General features: G+C 42.1%; 1 protein-coding gene across 1 annotated transcript in view; it reads left to right on the top strand.

Annotated features, from left to right (window-relative positions):
• Window positions 1–2,835: 2,835 nt before the first annotated feature.
• COLGALT2 (collagen beta(1-O)galactosyltransferase 2) overlaps window positions 2,836–14,291 on the top strand; it is a 137,175-nt gene continuing 125,719 nt past the window's right edge. The window contains exon 1 of the mRNA XM_036756427.1: window positions 2,836–3,110. Coding sequence (XP_036612322.1) covers window positions 2,836–3,110 — 275 coding nt within the window. The remainder of the gene's footprint in view (window positions 3,111–14,291) is intronic.

Below are 14,291 nucleotides of genomic sequence, written 5' to 3'. Positions count from 1 at the left end.
CACATGATGGTAAGAGGCCTAAAAGACCTCCAGAGCACTGGGTAAATCCTTCATGGAGGATTTATGAATAAATATGGACAAGAATTTCATTGTGGTAAGGAAGCATTGGTAGGTTGTGATTTATGTTGATAGAGGGAGAATTCACATTTATGAATACATGGATTCATCAAAGTATAAAAGTCATATTATGCAAGTGTGACTGTAAAATTATACTCTAGAGTGTTAGAGCTAGAAGGAACCAAAATACATGGGTTGTGAATTTGTTTCGTGTACTGTTATTCATCTTTCACTGGACTGGACCTGTGATTCTATTAGTATAGGGAAATTCCAAGTAAGAAACTCTGTCAATGCAGGTTGACATCTTTTCTGCATCTTATGTGGTCTTAGAGAGTTGTTTAGACCCCTGAGAGGTTAAGTGATAGCCCAGGGTCACACAGGTAGCATGTGTCAGAGACTGGACTTGAATGTTTTCCTGAATTCATGGCTAGCTCTCTGAAAGAAACTTAGAAATCATATTGTCCAACCTCTTCATTTTGCTGATGAGGAAACAGAGCCATGAAATGACTTATTTAAAAGTTCATGTAGCTAATAAATGACAGAGCCAGGATTAAGTGTAGATCTTTTGGCTTGAAAGTCCAGAATTCTTTTCATTATATCTAATTTCTCTATCTATATTTGAAAAATCAGATTCAGCAAACATTTGTTTTTATTTTTATTTTTTTGTCATCCTAAACTTAGTAAGCAAATTTACCAGCAAACATTAGTATTTATATACAAAGAACAGAAAAAGAAGGATTAGGTACACATCTCAGTTATGTATGTCTTGTTTCTAAGTAAATGATACTTCCATCATGTTATTTCCAAAGCTATATCCAACTTTACTGTTTCTCTCCCAACTTCCTTCTATTCTGTGCATTATTTTTTAATGCTTCATTGAAGTTCTTATAATTTTTTGCATAACCATCATTATGGAAACATAATGACATATATAATTATATAACTCTATGGCATAATATGAAAGTCAATTCACCTCTTTGAGTCTGTTTCTTTATCTGTAAAAAGGAAGGAGTTGGGCAAGATAATCCTTCTAGCTCTAACATTCTATGATCTATCCTATAATAATACATCCACCATCCCCATAACTCAGCAAACATTAGTAAATGCTTACTAGGAATAAAGCAAATACTTACTGAGGAACATACAGTTCGCCCTTATCTATGATAGTTAATATATCATAAAAGATCAGAAAGCTCATTGCTCAAGAATGAGTGATAGATTGCACTAGAGAACTATATACTAGGTCTTCATTTTTATTGCAGAGCCGAACTAGATGATCATAAAGGTTAATTCGAGCTCTATGATTTTATGATTCTACTGATTACACAGACAATCTGATAGAGGGCTGGCTTTGGAGTCCAGAAGCTCTGGCGTTAGGTTCTTCCTCTGACATATACTACTGACTGTTATGGACAAGTAATTTAGCTCCTAAATGCACCCACCCCCCGGAAAATTTTCTAAGCTTCAAATGGGTTGTCGTTCTGCATTGGTAGAGGGAATCTCATTTCCAGTTTCTAATAGATCCAGAGGGCCCCCTCCTCAGCAACAACAACAACTGGGGATCAACTCGGTCCCCCTGAACTTCAGCTTCTCTTGAGAGAAGAGTCAATCAACAAGCATTTATGAAATCCCTGCGATGTGACCGTCACTGGGCTGGGCTCTGAGGGACAAAAAGACAAAAATGAAATAGTTCCTGCCCTCGAGAACCTTACTTTCAGGCGGAGGTAGGGGGAGAGAAAACAAGTACAGAAATAAAAATAAACACGTATACAAAAGAAAGACAAAGTAATTGGGGGCCACTAGCAGCTGCAGAAGGTATGAGTCAGGTTCTACGTGAAACATTATGTAGAAGGTACCATAAGACTAAAGAAGATTTGTTTGGAGGGAAAATGGGAAATGTTTTGTGTAGAGATTTTTTTTTTAAAAGCCACTATGATTTTGAAACGATGGAGTGGCTCCTCCCCACTTATGAAACTCTCCTTCAGTTGTTAAATGATTGTCAAGTCAATAGACACTATCATTCAGAACAGAGAGGTATGAAGAAACCTGGAATAGACTGTGCTTTAACTGGTTGGGGAGAACAAAAAGCCATTCTTGGGAGAGGGTGTGTGAGTGTGTGTGTGTGTGTGTGTGTGTGTGTGTGTGTGTGTGTGTGTATGTGCGCGCGTGCGTGTGTACACACCGGCGTCTAATGGCACAGACAACCACACCTCTGAGCTCTCGGACACCTCTGAGAGAAAACCACATACCTCAGGCGTACACACCAAGCCCAACAGGAACTTTCCGCGGGACTGGGGACAAACAACCAAACAGGCACGTTTGTTTGAGGCTGTCTAGGCTGAACACGGGGTCGGGCAGGTTACGGAGTTTGTACATTTCCTAAACCCTAAGCAGCTAAGCTGGGACTAGAGGGAGGGGAGGGGTGAGTGGGGGAGCACTATAAAACTAGTGTAAAGTTGTGAGTGACTTAGGCTGGCTGAGCCCAGATTGATCTCCCCCCTTGCAGCCTTCTCTGCGGGGAGCCCGAGCAGTGGCAGTGACTGTGTCAGCCGAAGGGGTAGCAACCACAAAAAGAGCAGCAGCACCAGCGGCGGCGGCAGCAGCCTTTTCCAGCTCCGCAGCAGAACCGCACCCCCCCACTCCTTCATCCCCACCCCCTCGCTCTCTGCCCAACCCGGCTCAGCCTCGTCTGGCTGCTCTGCTGTCCTCGCTCCGCTCAGACTGCGGGGAAGCCTGGCTCGGTACTAGCCTCGCCAGAGGACTTGTCGGGCGCATAACATGGCTGAGCGCCCCGCCACCCTTCGCGCCTGGTCTCTGCTGCTGGTCTTACTCTCCTTGGCTTCGCTCTGGAGCTGCCTGCGGGCGCGCTTCGCAGCTGAGGCGGACCCCAAAGACCCAGAGGCAGAGGTGGAGGTGGTAGTTTTCCCAGAGTCGCCCTTGCAGAAACCCACGGTGTTCGTTACCATCCTGGCCCGCAACGCTGCACACACGCTGCCCCATTTCTTGGGCTGCTTGGAGCGGCTGGACTATCCCAAGGACAGGATGGCCATCTGGTGAGTCTGGGGGACAAAGGCAGACGGAGAAAGATAGGTCTGGGGGCTGTCCCCCTCGGCATCCCCGGGAAGTAAGGAGAGCCATGCACCCATGCGTGCCAGTCTCAGGCTGGTGCGCACCAGAGCCGGAGGGCAGGGGAATTGGATTCGTCGCCCCATGGGTGGGGAGGGGAGAAGGGAGATCTTATGGTACCAAGGTGAAAGTGAAGGAGGGAGAGAGAGAGGCTCACTGCTTCAGCCTAGCGGAGTGGGGGCCTGCAGGGGAAAGGGAACAACGTGGTGCTTCCAAAGCTCACACACCCCTCAGCCTTCCAGGGGCGGGGGAAGGCAAACGGCCGGGGTGGTCAAGCTGTTTTAGGCACTCTGAGCTCCTGACAGGCGACCACTGATGGTGGGAGAGAGAGAAAAGAGAAAAAGTGAAATCTTGATTTCAGACTTGCCGATCCCGATAAAGGGGCTGCGCCATCCTTTTGGAAACTTCAGCAACCTCTCGGCACACTCGCACCCGCCCAGCCTTGTAAATACCTGCTTCCCTCAGAGCCCTTCCCTCTCCTGAACCCTGGCAATAATTGACTGGCAGCTGAGAATTTGGCTCTTTATGTGGCTGGACTACTATGTTCCATCGTCTCGTACCTCTTTACCTCTTCTCCAGACCCCACTCACTTCCAAACACTTGTTCCCGGTACCATCTCCTTCCATTCCCTTGTCCCTCCTCCGCCCCCCCCCCCCCCCCCGCCCAACCTCGCCCCTGTCCAGTCTATCCTTCAAGTTCTCGCCCAGCTCCCAGGGAGCTGGAGAGATTTGTGTTCCCAGCGTTTAGCACGATTCCAGGCACGTAGTAAGCGCTTAATGTTTGTTGATCGATTAATTGTCGCGCAGGACTCCGGGACCTAAGTGAGGGAGGTGTTTCTCCGTCATCCACCTGGAAGGCTGTGTTTTCTCCTTACTCCTCCTACAGCAACAGCTTCATTTTTTGCATTCCCCAGCCTCAAATATGCCACCCGAAACAGGACGTCCCATGGCACGGCTATTTGTATCCTAAAGGAGACGCCCTCTGGAAGGTAAACAGTTCTTCTGTTTATTTCCCAGAAGGAAGGAACTTTGAGTTCCATCGGAGTGCTCCACAAGTCACTAGTGCTTTGGGGAGACATAGGGGTGTCTGGGGAGCTGTCTAAAAAGCCACTTCCCAGTATTGATTGCATTAGGTAGGGGAATGGGGCGGGCTGACTTGCCAAGGAGCCCTGTGGATGTGGAGATGGGCGAATAATGGCCAAGGTGAGCTGATTTGTCAGGTGTTCGCCTACAAGTGGAGGACAGAGAACTGGTAACCCTTTCCCAGTTTCTGTCGGTTATTACCGGGAGGTTACAAATCCCAAACAAGACAAGCAGCAAGACCGGGTTGGGGGGAGCGGAGGGGAAAGGGAAGAAGCCATCAGCCTCAGCTGGTTTAACTTGATGGCAGAAGTAGGGAGGAGAGAAAGCAAACAGAGCTAATACAGTACAGTACTGTACATGACTGGAACTGTGGAAAAAGTATGTATGAAGTGAGTGTGTGTGTGTGTGTGTGCACGCGTGTGTTTCAAATCACAGGCAAGAATTTTGTAAAAACCCATCAGTACCAATGGAATATTGTTTCTCTAGTAGTAGTCGGTTATTATTTTAAATAAAACCCACAGAGATTTCTGTATAAAATGTTTGGCTTTCAAAGCACTACTGTACTTAATAGGCAATGAGTGGTTAACAAAGCAGGTGATTTCAGTATGAATGAGTGTCACCTAAGAATTAATGCTTGTGGGTAATCAGAGCTAAAAATCTTCAAGGAAGTTATGTAAGTATGCCAAAAAAAAAATGGATGAAGCAGTGATGCTGAAAGACCACCAGACAGACAAGAGATCTGTGTTCTAGTCCTAGTTTTTCTGGGACTAGACTGTCTGTGAGGCTCTTAGCAGCATCAAGCCTTAGTTTCCTTATCTGTAAAAATGAGAGGCTTGGACTAGATCAGGGTTGAGGCCCTGGCCACACTTGAGGACCTAGGATTCAGTGATAAGGCTGCACTTGAGGACCCAGAGGGCCACATGTGGTCTCTAGGCTACAGGTTCCTCACCCCTGGACTAAATTATGGCATATGTCTTTTCTCAGGCTAAAATTTTATGAGTTTTATTCTGTGCATTCCTAGGAAAGAATGTACTTGCAAGCTCTAGCTCTATAATACTATGAAATGGTTCAGGTGGTTAGGGATTCTGGCAGCTTATGACCTAGTGTCGCAATCAGAATTGGACTCCCACTCTTTGTATACACAGAATCCTTTGACTTTGGAGTCAGAGAACCTGGGTTCAAATCCTGCCTCTTCATGTAACCTCTCTTTGCTTCAGCAAATGAGGGTGTTGGACTAGAATGACTCTGAGACCTCTCCAGCTCTATGATCCTTTAGATACGTCTTCTTTCAGGTTTTATTTTATATTTCACCAGCATCTGAAGGCTAAGATAAAATTCTTAAGGATCTTTTGAAGTCATAGGGGACATCTGCACTAGGCACTGAGGACCCCACTTTAGGAAGTATTGGTTCTTTTCAGTCATTTCTGACCCTCCTTGACTCCATTTGGGGTTTTCTTGGCAAAGATACTGGAGTGGTTTGCCATATCCTTCTCCAGATCATTTTACAGATGAGGCAACTGAGGCAGACAGGGTTAAGTGACTTGCCCAGGATCACACAGCTAGTAAGTGTCTGAAGTCGCATGTGAACTCAGAAAGATGAGTCTTTCTGGCTCCAGGCCACTTTGCCACCTAACTGACCTCTGTATTGGTACTGATGTAGAAATGAAAGCCATTAGATGAGTAGTGGTGTTGTGAAGCTGCTGCTGCTGCTGCTGCTGCTTTAGTAACAGGTAGTATGATGTAATGGCTAAAGAACTAGGCTTGGAGTGAGGGAATTCAAATCCTCCCTCTGAAGTTTATTTCCTAAAGCTAGACAAAGCAATGGGCCTAGGCAATCCTTCAGGACTTATTTAATACTAGTAGACAGGTTAGGATTCACCTTGGTGGAAGGACCTTCCACAATGGAAGTTCCTCACACTTGCCGATTCTTGCTAAGATTCTGGTATGAGGAGAGGGTACTGGAACCGCAGACCTAAGCTCACCTTTGAGTTCACTCCAGCAGATCACTTAAGCTCCCTAAAGCTCAGTTTTTACCATCAGTAAGATGGCAATAAGAATACTTTCACCACCTGCTTCACAGTTGTTTTGTTTTTTTTAAACAGGAAAGCACTTTGCAAAAATGAACTCTATAATCATAACTCTTTACAATTTCCAAAGTGTTTTCACGCCTACCATTTGGTGCTCACAACAAACAACCCTGTGATGTAGGCATGGCAGATTTTTCAAAGAATCAATGTTTTAGAAAAGAAGGAAGGAAGGAAAAGAGAATTTATTAAGCACCTACTATGTGCCAGGGACTTTACATATATTTTCTCATTTGATTCTCACAACAACCCTGGAAGGCAGGCACTGTTATTATCGCCCTCATTTTACAGTTGAGAAAGCTGAAAGCAGATATCAGTTGCCCCATGGAGAGTAAATAGCTGAGGCCAAATTTAAACGTAGTTCTCCCTGACTCCACTGTGTCACCTGGGGAGGTGGGAAACTTAGAGATCAACTGTCTCATTTTATAGATGAAGGCATTGAAGTCCAGGGATGGGCCTTGTCCTTTTAAATTCATCCCAGTTTTCTGATTTATTATTCCCTAGATTCTCTGGCCCTCTTCCACCAGACTTTGGTAGAATGCCTGAAAGGGGGCCTTTTCTGTGTAGTTTAAGTGAGAGGTCTGCTCAAATCATCGTGTTCTGTTTCCCTGGGACACTTTTTTTCACCTGAAATTCTCTACCAAACTGTGCAGAGCTATCAAAAGTGGATTTTAGGTAGTCTCAAAATCTATTAACATTGGAAAACTGAGTACACTTGTCTCAATTTTTTGTTAAAATAAGTGAACTATTAGAATAGAATTAGAAAATAGAATAGAATTAGAATTCATTAGAATAAGTGGTGAAATGGATGGAGTTCTGGACTTGGAGTCAGGGGGACTTGACTTCAAATCCAGCCTCAGATACTTAGTAGCTGTGTGGCTCTAGGCAAGTCTCTAACCTCCATCTGCCTCAGTGTTCTCATTTGTAATAGGAGGATAATAATAGCACCTCCCTACCTCAGTTGTTGTGAGGATCAAATGTGACAATATTTATGAGGGGATTTGCAAAGCTTAAAGCACCATATAAATGCTAGCAGTTATTATTTATTTTTATTATAAATATATTTTATAAATAAATATTTATATAAATATATATTATTTATCCCAGACCATAGTTTCTTCTTTAGGATCACAAAAGGGGCACCTTTTTATAATCCACTTTTCCCATGTCCAAATGTCCTCCCTAAACTCTTCCTTCAACTATTCCCCACCTGCAGATCCCTATGTACCACAAATGGAAGATAAGTAGGGAGATGCTTCATACTCTCTGATTAAAACCTATGTCATCTCTTAGGCTAAAGTAGTTGACTGAACAGACATTTTTTTATTACTAAAAAGAAGCATTCTTCTGTTAGATAGTTACTCAGTTTTAATGACTGGGGTGAGGGAGAAGCAAATTTGCCCCTGTGTGTATTCTGTTCAATTCCATAATGCTGTTTAGGCACTGCCTTAGCTCTGGAAGGCTGCCTTTGGTTTTCATTGCCAACAAATGATGGAGGGCTGAGCCAAGTTCCATGAGGATATGAAAAAGGAGCAGGGAGAGGGGAAAGCCCTTGGCCCAAAATGCACATTACAGTTTGTACTTTGGCAAATTTCTTGGAGAGCTTTTTGCGTCTTGTGGTATAGCTGAAGACAGGATACTCTGCACAGTTTACCCTGGTAGCTACATGGTTCTGGACATATAATTACAGTATAATATGGTCATTTTCATTTGAGTAGAGTTTTTTGACGTAATATCCTAAAATGTGATTTGCTTTCTATTTGTCTTTTTTTCTTGTAAAAGATTTTTTCAAATGAGCTCTTCATAAAAGGAGATTCTATTTGAATGCGTGCTAACACTGAGCAGTTTCAGAATTTTTGTAAAGTCCTATTATTTTGGGGTAACAATTCTGTTCTCTTGTACCATTAACATAATATTCTTTGGTTATTGCGGGTCTGTCTCCAACTTTCCAGTTCTGTAGGGTCAAACAGGATCGTTGGCAATTGTTTCATCAAATTCATCTAGGCAGGTTTACAAAATCCCTCAAACTGTTATGAACAATAACAATACAGTAACATCACTTTTCATTTACATAGTATGGCCACTAGGTGTGAGGGATGATGTCAGATTTTAACTAATATGTTTGGTTTATTTCACCTCTCTCCACAATAACCTTCTGTTTTCTTTGTCTCTCATGTTCTTTCCAAACAAGATTCCTTTACTCTTATCTTTTCTACTACCCTCATTTCCTTTCCTTTTTTCTCCCTCTGCTTTCTCTCTTGAAGGGAAGTTCTCTGAATGGGTTTATAAAGACTTCTATTTTTACTCTCCTCACCACCAAAAAATTATAACTAATTGCACATTGTAATGTCACAAATTGAGGCATATCGCTACTCAGCATATGAGAAAAGAATAAATCAATTGCAGGAAAGTAGGAGCACAATGCATCTTTTAAAAATTTCATTGATAATGCCTTTGACACAAGAGACACATCCCCACATATAAATAAGCAAACCCCTAACAAAATGCATTCCCCCCACCCATCTCCACCAACTTTAAAAGAGTGATTGTGACTGATAATATGGGTCACCTTTGTAGTTTACCTCTTGTTAATTGAAAGGATGCATGCTATCTTTGTATCACCGTACTCTAGGCTACTGGCTAGACAAATTGGCAAGACAGGTACTCAGAAAGTATTACTACTCCACTCAAGATTAGGGTTTTTTAGTTCCTGAGGTTAAAATAGATGACTTAATTATTTAAAATAAGGGGCCCCTACCCCCTACTAGTGTGTGCCCCATTATTATTGAAATCAATCAGCTTCTATAAAAGGTAATTTACTGATAGGGCAGCTAGGTGGCACAGTGGATAGTGAGCTGGGCATGAAGTCAGGAAGACTCATCTTTCTGAATTCAAATCCGACCTCAGACACTCACTAGCTGTATCGCCCTGGACAAGTCACTCAGTTCTGTTTTTCCTGATCTATAAAATGAGCTGGAGAAGAAAGTGGCAAACCACTCTAGTAACTTTGCCAAGAAAACCCTAGATGAGGTCATAAAGAATCAGACACAAATGAAATGACTGAACAACAGCAACAATTTAGTGAAAAAGTATAGCAAGAACAGTTGATTTAAAACAGTACCCCTCTCCAACCAGGGGCATGCTGTCTTTTTGCACCCACGAGGTAAGACTGGGCTCAAACTTAAAAATGGTTCTGAGGTACACATGTAGAGAACACATGTGGCAATGTGGTACCTCCCAATTCCTGGTCTTGAAAATCCTTTTCTCCATTTGTAGATTCTTCCATGAAGTTGCCATGGCGGGTAGATTTCCTCTGGGTCCTGAGGATTGGTGCCTTCCTAATGGGTGATTCTCTCGGTCACAAGAGATCATGATCCCTGAATCCAGCACCACTATCCTCCGATGACTGTCTTCTTACATGTCACTGAAGATGCTTCCTCTGTTGTTACCCACTACTGCCCAGGTAGTAAGTTAGTTACTACCAATGCTACTGTCAGTGATTGTTAGTAAGACTTCTGATGGTTTGGGTGGCACTTGAGGATTTCTAGAGCTCCCACGCTCACCTTCTGGATAATTCCATCTTGGGGTACTTATTCACCCAAGAGTAGGAAAAAATAAACACAAAAGAAACAAAGCTACCATGTGCTCACAGACACTGGTGGCAAAGCTGCCATCCTTTTCCTTACCTGGAAACTCAGAGAAATTCTGCCAAGGAAAAAGAGACCAAACAATTGGCAGGTGGTCCCTTTTCTATAGGAACTCAATTCTAGTTTAGCCTTTCCTGAGTTATCACTTCCTCTTGTCCCACATCTAGTCAGTGGACTTTTCACTATCACACCAGCTGTGGCAACCCCTCAGTCATTCAAGCCCAGAAACCAGCTCCCCAGAGTTCCAGATGTGACTGGAATGAGATGAGGAACAGCTTCATACACTCTATATACAACTCCTCAGGAAGGACAAATACGAGCGTGCTGGAAGGATTAGGCCTTCATTGGCCAGGCCTCTGATTACATCTTTAATAGTTTGGTACCTGTGTTGTCCTTTTTATTTGCTCTGAGTTTTGTTGTTAGGGAATAGTACCCTTATTTACATTGTAAATCACGTACATCAAACAATAAACATTTATTAAGCATTTGATGTATGTGCCCAGCACTATGCTAATATTAATATGCTAATAACGTATGCTAATATGTAAATATAATAATATGCTAATGTTGCTAATAATCAAAATATTGGGATACAAAAAGATGTAAAAGCATTCCTTGCTTTCAAGGAGCTTACAATCTAATGAGGAATATAATATGAAAAGTACACTTCTCCTGGCTCAGTGCTTTACTCTGCATTACTTTATTCAAGTATTTCTCTGTTTCTTTGAATTCTTTATATTCATTTTTTTCTTATGATATAATAAAAGTTTATTATATTCACATGCCACAATTTATTCAGCCATTCCCACCCCCTCCAGATTTTGGATACATAGTTTGATTCCAGCTTTTTTGGCCATTATTAATGTTATTTTATTTATCTATTATGTTTTATATTTTATTTATTTTTATTTCAATATATTTATCTATTTATATTTTATTTATTAATTATGAACTACTAATGTTACTAATGCTGAATGGATATTTGTGTATCTTATTGTCAACAACATCTTTGAGGTATAATTCTAGCAGTGGTGTCACTGGGCTAAAAAACAATTTATTAACTTTTCTTACATAATTCCAAATTGTTTTTTAGAACGGTTAGACCAGTTTGCAACTCTACTGATAGAGAATTGGTGTTTCCCACAATCCTTTCATATCCTCTGTGTGTGTGTGTGTGTGTGTGTGTGTGTGTATGTTTTCCAGAAAACACTAGGGCCTGTCTTATAAATAATGTTGGGTCTCCTTCACCTTGTCCTAACCATTTTTGTGACGTTTACCTTAAGGGTACCTTTATAGGAGAATTATGAACAGAAACCCGTGGGCTCCTTACTGGGAGCACATTTATAGAGCAGAGTAAAGAAATGTCAGCAGTTATTAGCATCCAATAATCAAGGAAGACTATTTGTGCAGACTGTGGTGGCAGCATTTGGGGTCAATGTTGGTGCAGAGTACATCAGTTCTTTCATGCTTACTAATCACTAATCTTAGATTTTTTTCCCCTAATTAGACTCCTTCAAATTCTTTGAGAAAACCCTAAACCTTCCCCTAAGTCTGAATACAGTTGTTCCCCAGTTTGGACTCCTCAATGCTAGATAGCAGAAAGATGACTGACCTCTTGAGTCAGGGGACCAGAAACTTGCTAGCTTGGTAATTGTGGACAAATTACTCCACCTCCCAGAGCCTCACTGTTTTGTCTGTAAAATGGGTACAATAGTTTTGTTTTGTTTTGTTAAGAAGAGACCTCTATAAGCCTAAAAGCAGTATTTAAATGTGAGCTCTTCCTTTCGTGAGAAAACTTGAACCAAATAAACAAGCATTTATTAAATTCCAGTGATATGCCTGATAGTCAATAAGCATTTATCAAGCACCTACTAATCCAATCCAAGAAACATTTGTTGTTGTTCAGTTGTGTCCAACTCCTTGTGACTCCATCTGTGGTTTTCTAGGCAAAGGTACTGGAGGGGTTTGCTGTTTGCTTCTCTAGCTCATTTTACATATGAGGAAACTGAGGCAAACAGGGTTAAGTGACTTGCCCAAGGTCACCTAGCTAGTAAGTGTCCGAGTTCAGATTTGAACCCAGAAAGATGAGTCTTCCTGACTCCAGGCCTGGCACTCTGTCCACTGTGCCACCTGGCTGCCCAATAGACATGTATCAAATGCCTACTGTGCGCCAGGCACTGCACTAAGCACTGGGGATACAATTAATAAAAAAAGACAGATCTGAAGGAGCTCATAGTCGAGTGCCAGATACTGTGTTAAGCAAAGACATAAATGTTACCCATCCTGATAAATTACTTGGAAGGTAAAAAAGGTTGTTTAGTTCTATTATTGTAGTTCCACAGATATAGAAACAGATACTGAGTGATTAAGTGGTATTTCTTGGATCTATCATGAACCGTGTTTGAACCAGAGCAATCCTAGACTTCTGATTTTGAGCCCTATGAACTATCTAGATTGATTAATTTGTAATAAATGTGCCTTATGTGCTTTTAAACCTTATTTAACATATCTGAAACATGTCTGTTGTTTCAAAGAGTACCCACTTTGACTTATATAACTTCAAACCCCTTTTTTTCCAGCATGATTTGCTTCTTTATGACCTTAGGCATATACATGTGTGCTCCTGGCTGTTCTCCTTCCCGGTTGGACATCTCTAGTGAACAATGTGAGCTTTGCGATCAGAAGGCAGGCAGGTCATCCATGTCTATGTGGACACATGGGTAACAGCAGCATGTCAGTATTAACTTCGAGTGTAAGGGGAGACACAGTGGAACCCTATCGTAAGGCGTGTTTCCGCATGCACTTGGATGGATTGCAGGTTGAATGATATCCCTCCAAACATAACAGAATCTATCTATAGCTCTGGCACACAGAGCTTAATAAATGCATGTTGACTGAATGATCCCTAACATGAAATACTTAGCTCTCAACTCCAGTTTTCTAAAAGGGGCTCCCTGTGTACATTTGTCACACCTAATTTCCATGGGCTATTAGCATATTTGTATTTATTTGTGTAGGACAGCCAGGTAGTGAAGTGGATAGAGTGTTTGGCCTGGAGTTGGGAAGACTCATCTTCCTGAGTTCGATCTGTCCTCAAACACTTCCTAGCTGTGTGACCCTGAGCAAATCACTTAATTCTGTTTGCCTCAATTTCTTCATCTGTAAAATGAGCTGGAGAGGGAAATGGCAAATTACTCCAGGGTCTCTGCCAAGAAAACCCCAAATGGAATCATGAAGAGTCAGACATGACTAAACAATGATTCAATTAATTAATTTATACCTGTACTTACTGTGGCACTTTTGTTCATTGGTTTAACTGCCTTCATTGGGATTTTTTCCTTTGAAAAAGCCACTTTGAAACACAATTCATCACTTTGCCAAAACCATTCACAGTGACCTAGAATATTATTATAAGATACTATGACCAGTCTTTTATAGACCTGAAGTGTCAATAAAGGAATACTCTTAAACATGAATTGAAAAAGTCATATAGTGTTAGTATTAGGAATTGGGAAAAGATCTTTGAGAACATCTAATTCAGCCCTTTCATTTTACAAAGGAGGAAACTCCCATAGTCAAACAGAGAACAGAAGCAGCAGTGGCAAATAGGCAGCTCCAAGATGCACGCACATCCAGGTCTTCGGACATCGAGTCTGCGGTTGTTTCCATGATCCCACATCTGGTCCATTAGTGACAGACATTATCAGCTTTTTCATGGACTTGAGCCACAACAAATACAGGGCCCTCTTATTGGCTGCAGACCTATGACGAAGGTCTAAGCCCCATTTTAATCCTCCTTCTGGTTGGGTTTTTTTGTGCCTCCCTATTTATTTTGGTTGAAGACATGTATCTGCAAATAATATGGCATAGGCTGCCACTCAGACAGGCAGCCAGCCTTCAAGTGGTAACAGCTTTTAAGGACTACCAGGCCAGGCTAGCAGCCAGCCAATGACATGGGGTTGGATGGGTCAGGATCACATTACTGCCCCTTAAGCTACCCAGTCTCCTGCTCGGGAAGTTGCTTCAAACTTTAAAAAGGTAAAAAACAAATCTCCTCACCTTAAGTAAGAATCGATAGGCAATGCTGCATATAAATAGTGTGCCTATAAGTCTCCCTGTGGAATTGCTACTGCTCAGAACCTGGGAAGGCACAGGCTTTGTGGTTTTGGCCTTAGTTGAGTCTCTTGTGTGAATCGCAGCTGCAGAGTGGGCTGGGTGAGAGGGTGGGATGTTTATTTTCTTCTACGTGCTATACGGTGATCCCTTACAAACTTGAAGTAATACTTTTGTCACTT

The sequence above is a fragment of the Trichosurus vulpecula genome, chromosome 4 (assembly GCF_011100635.1).
Source record: "Trichosurus vulpecula isolate mTriVul1 chromosome 4, mTriVul1.pri, whole genome shotgun sequence".
Lineage (NCBI taxonomy): Eukaryota > Metazoa > Chordata > Mammalia > Diprotodontia > Phalangeridae > Trichosurus > Trichosurus vulpecula.
This window is presented reverse-complemented; position numbering and strand designations above follow the sequence as displayed.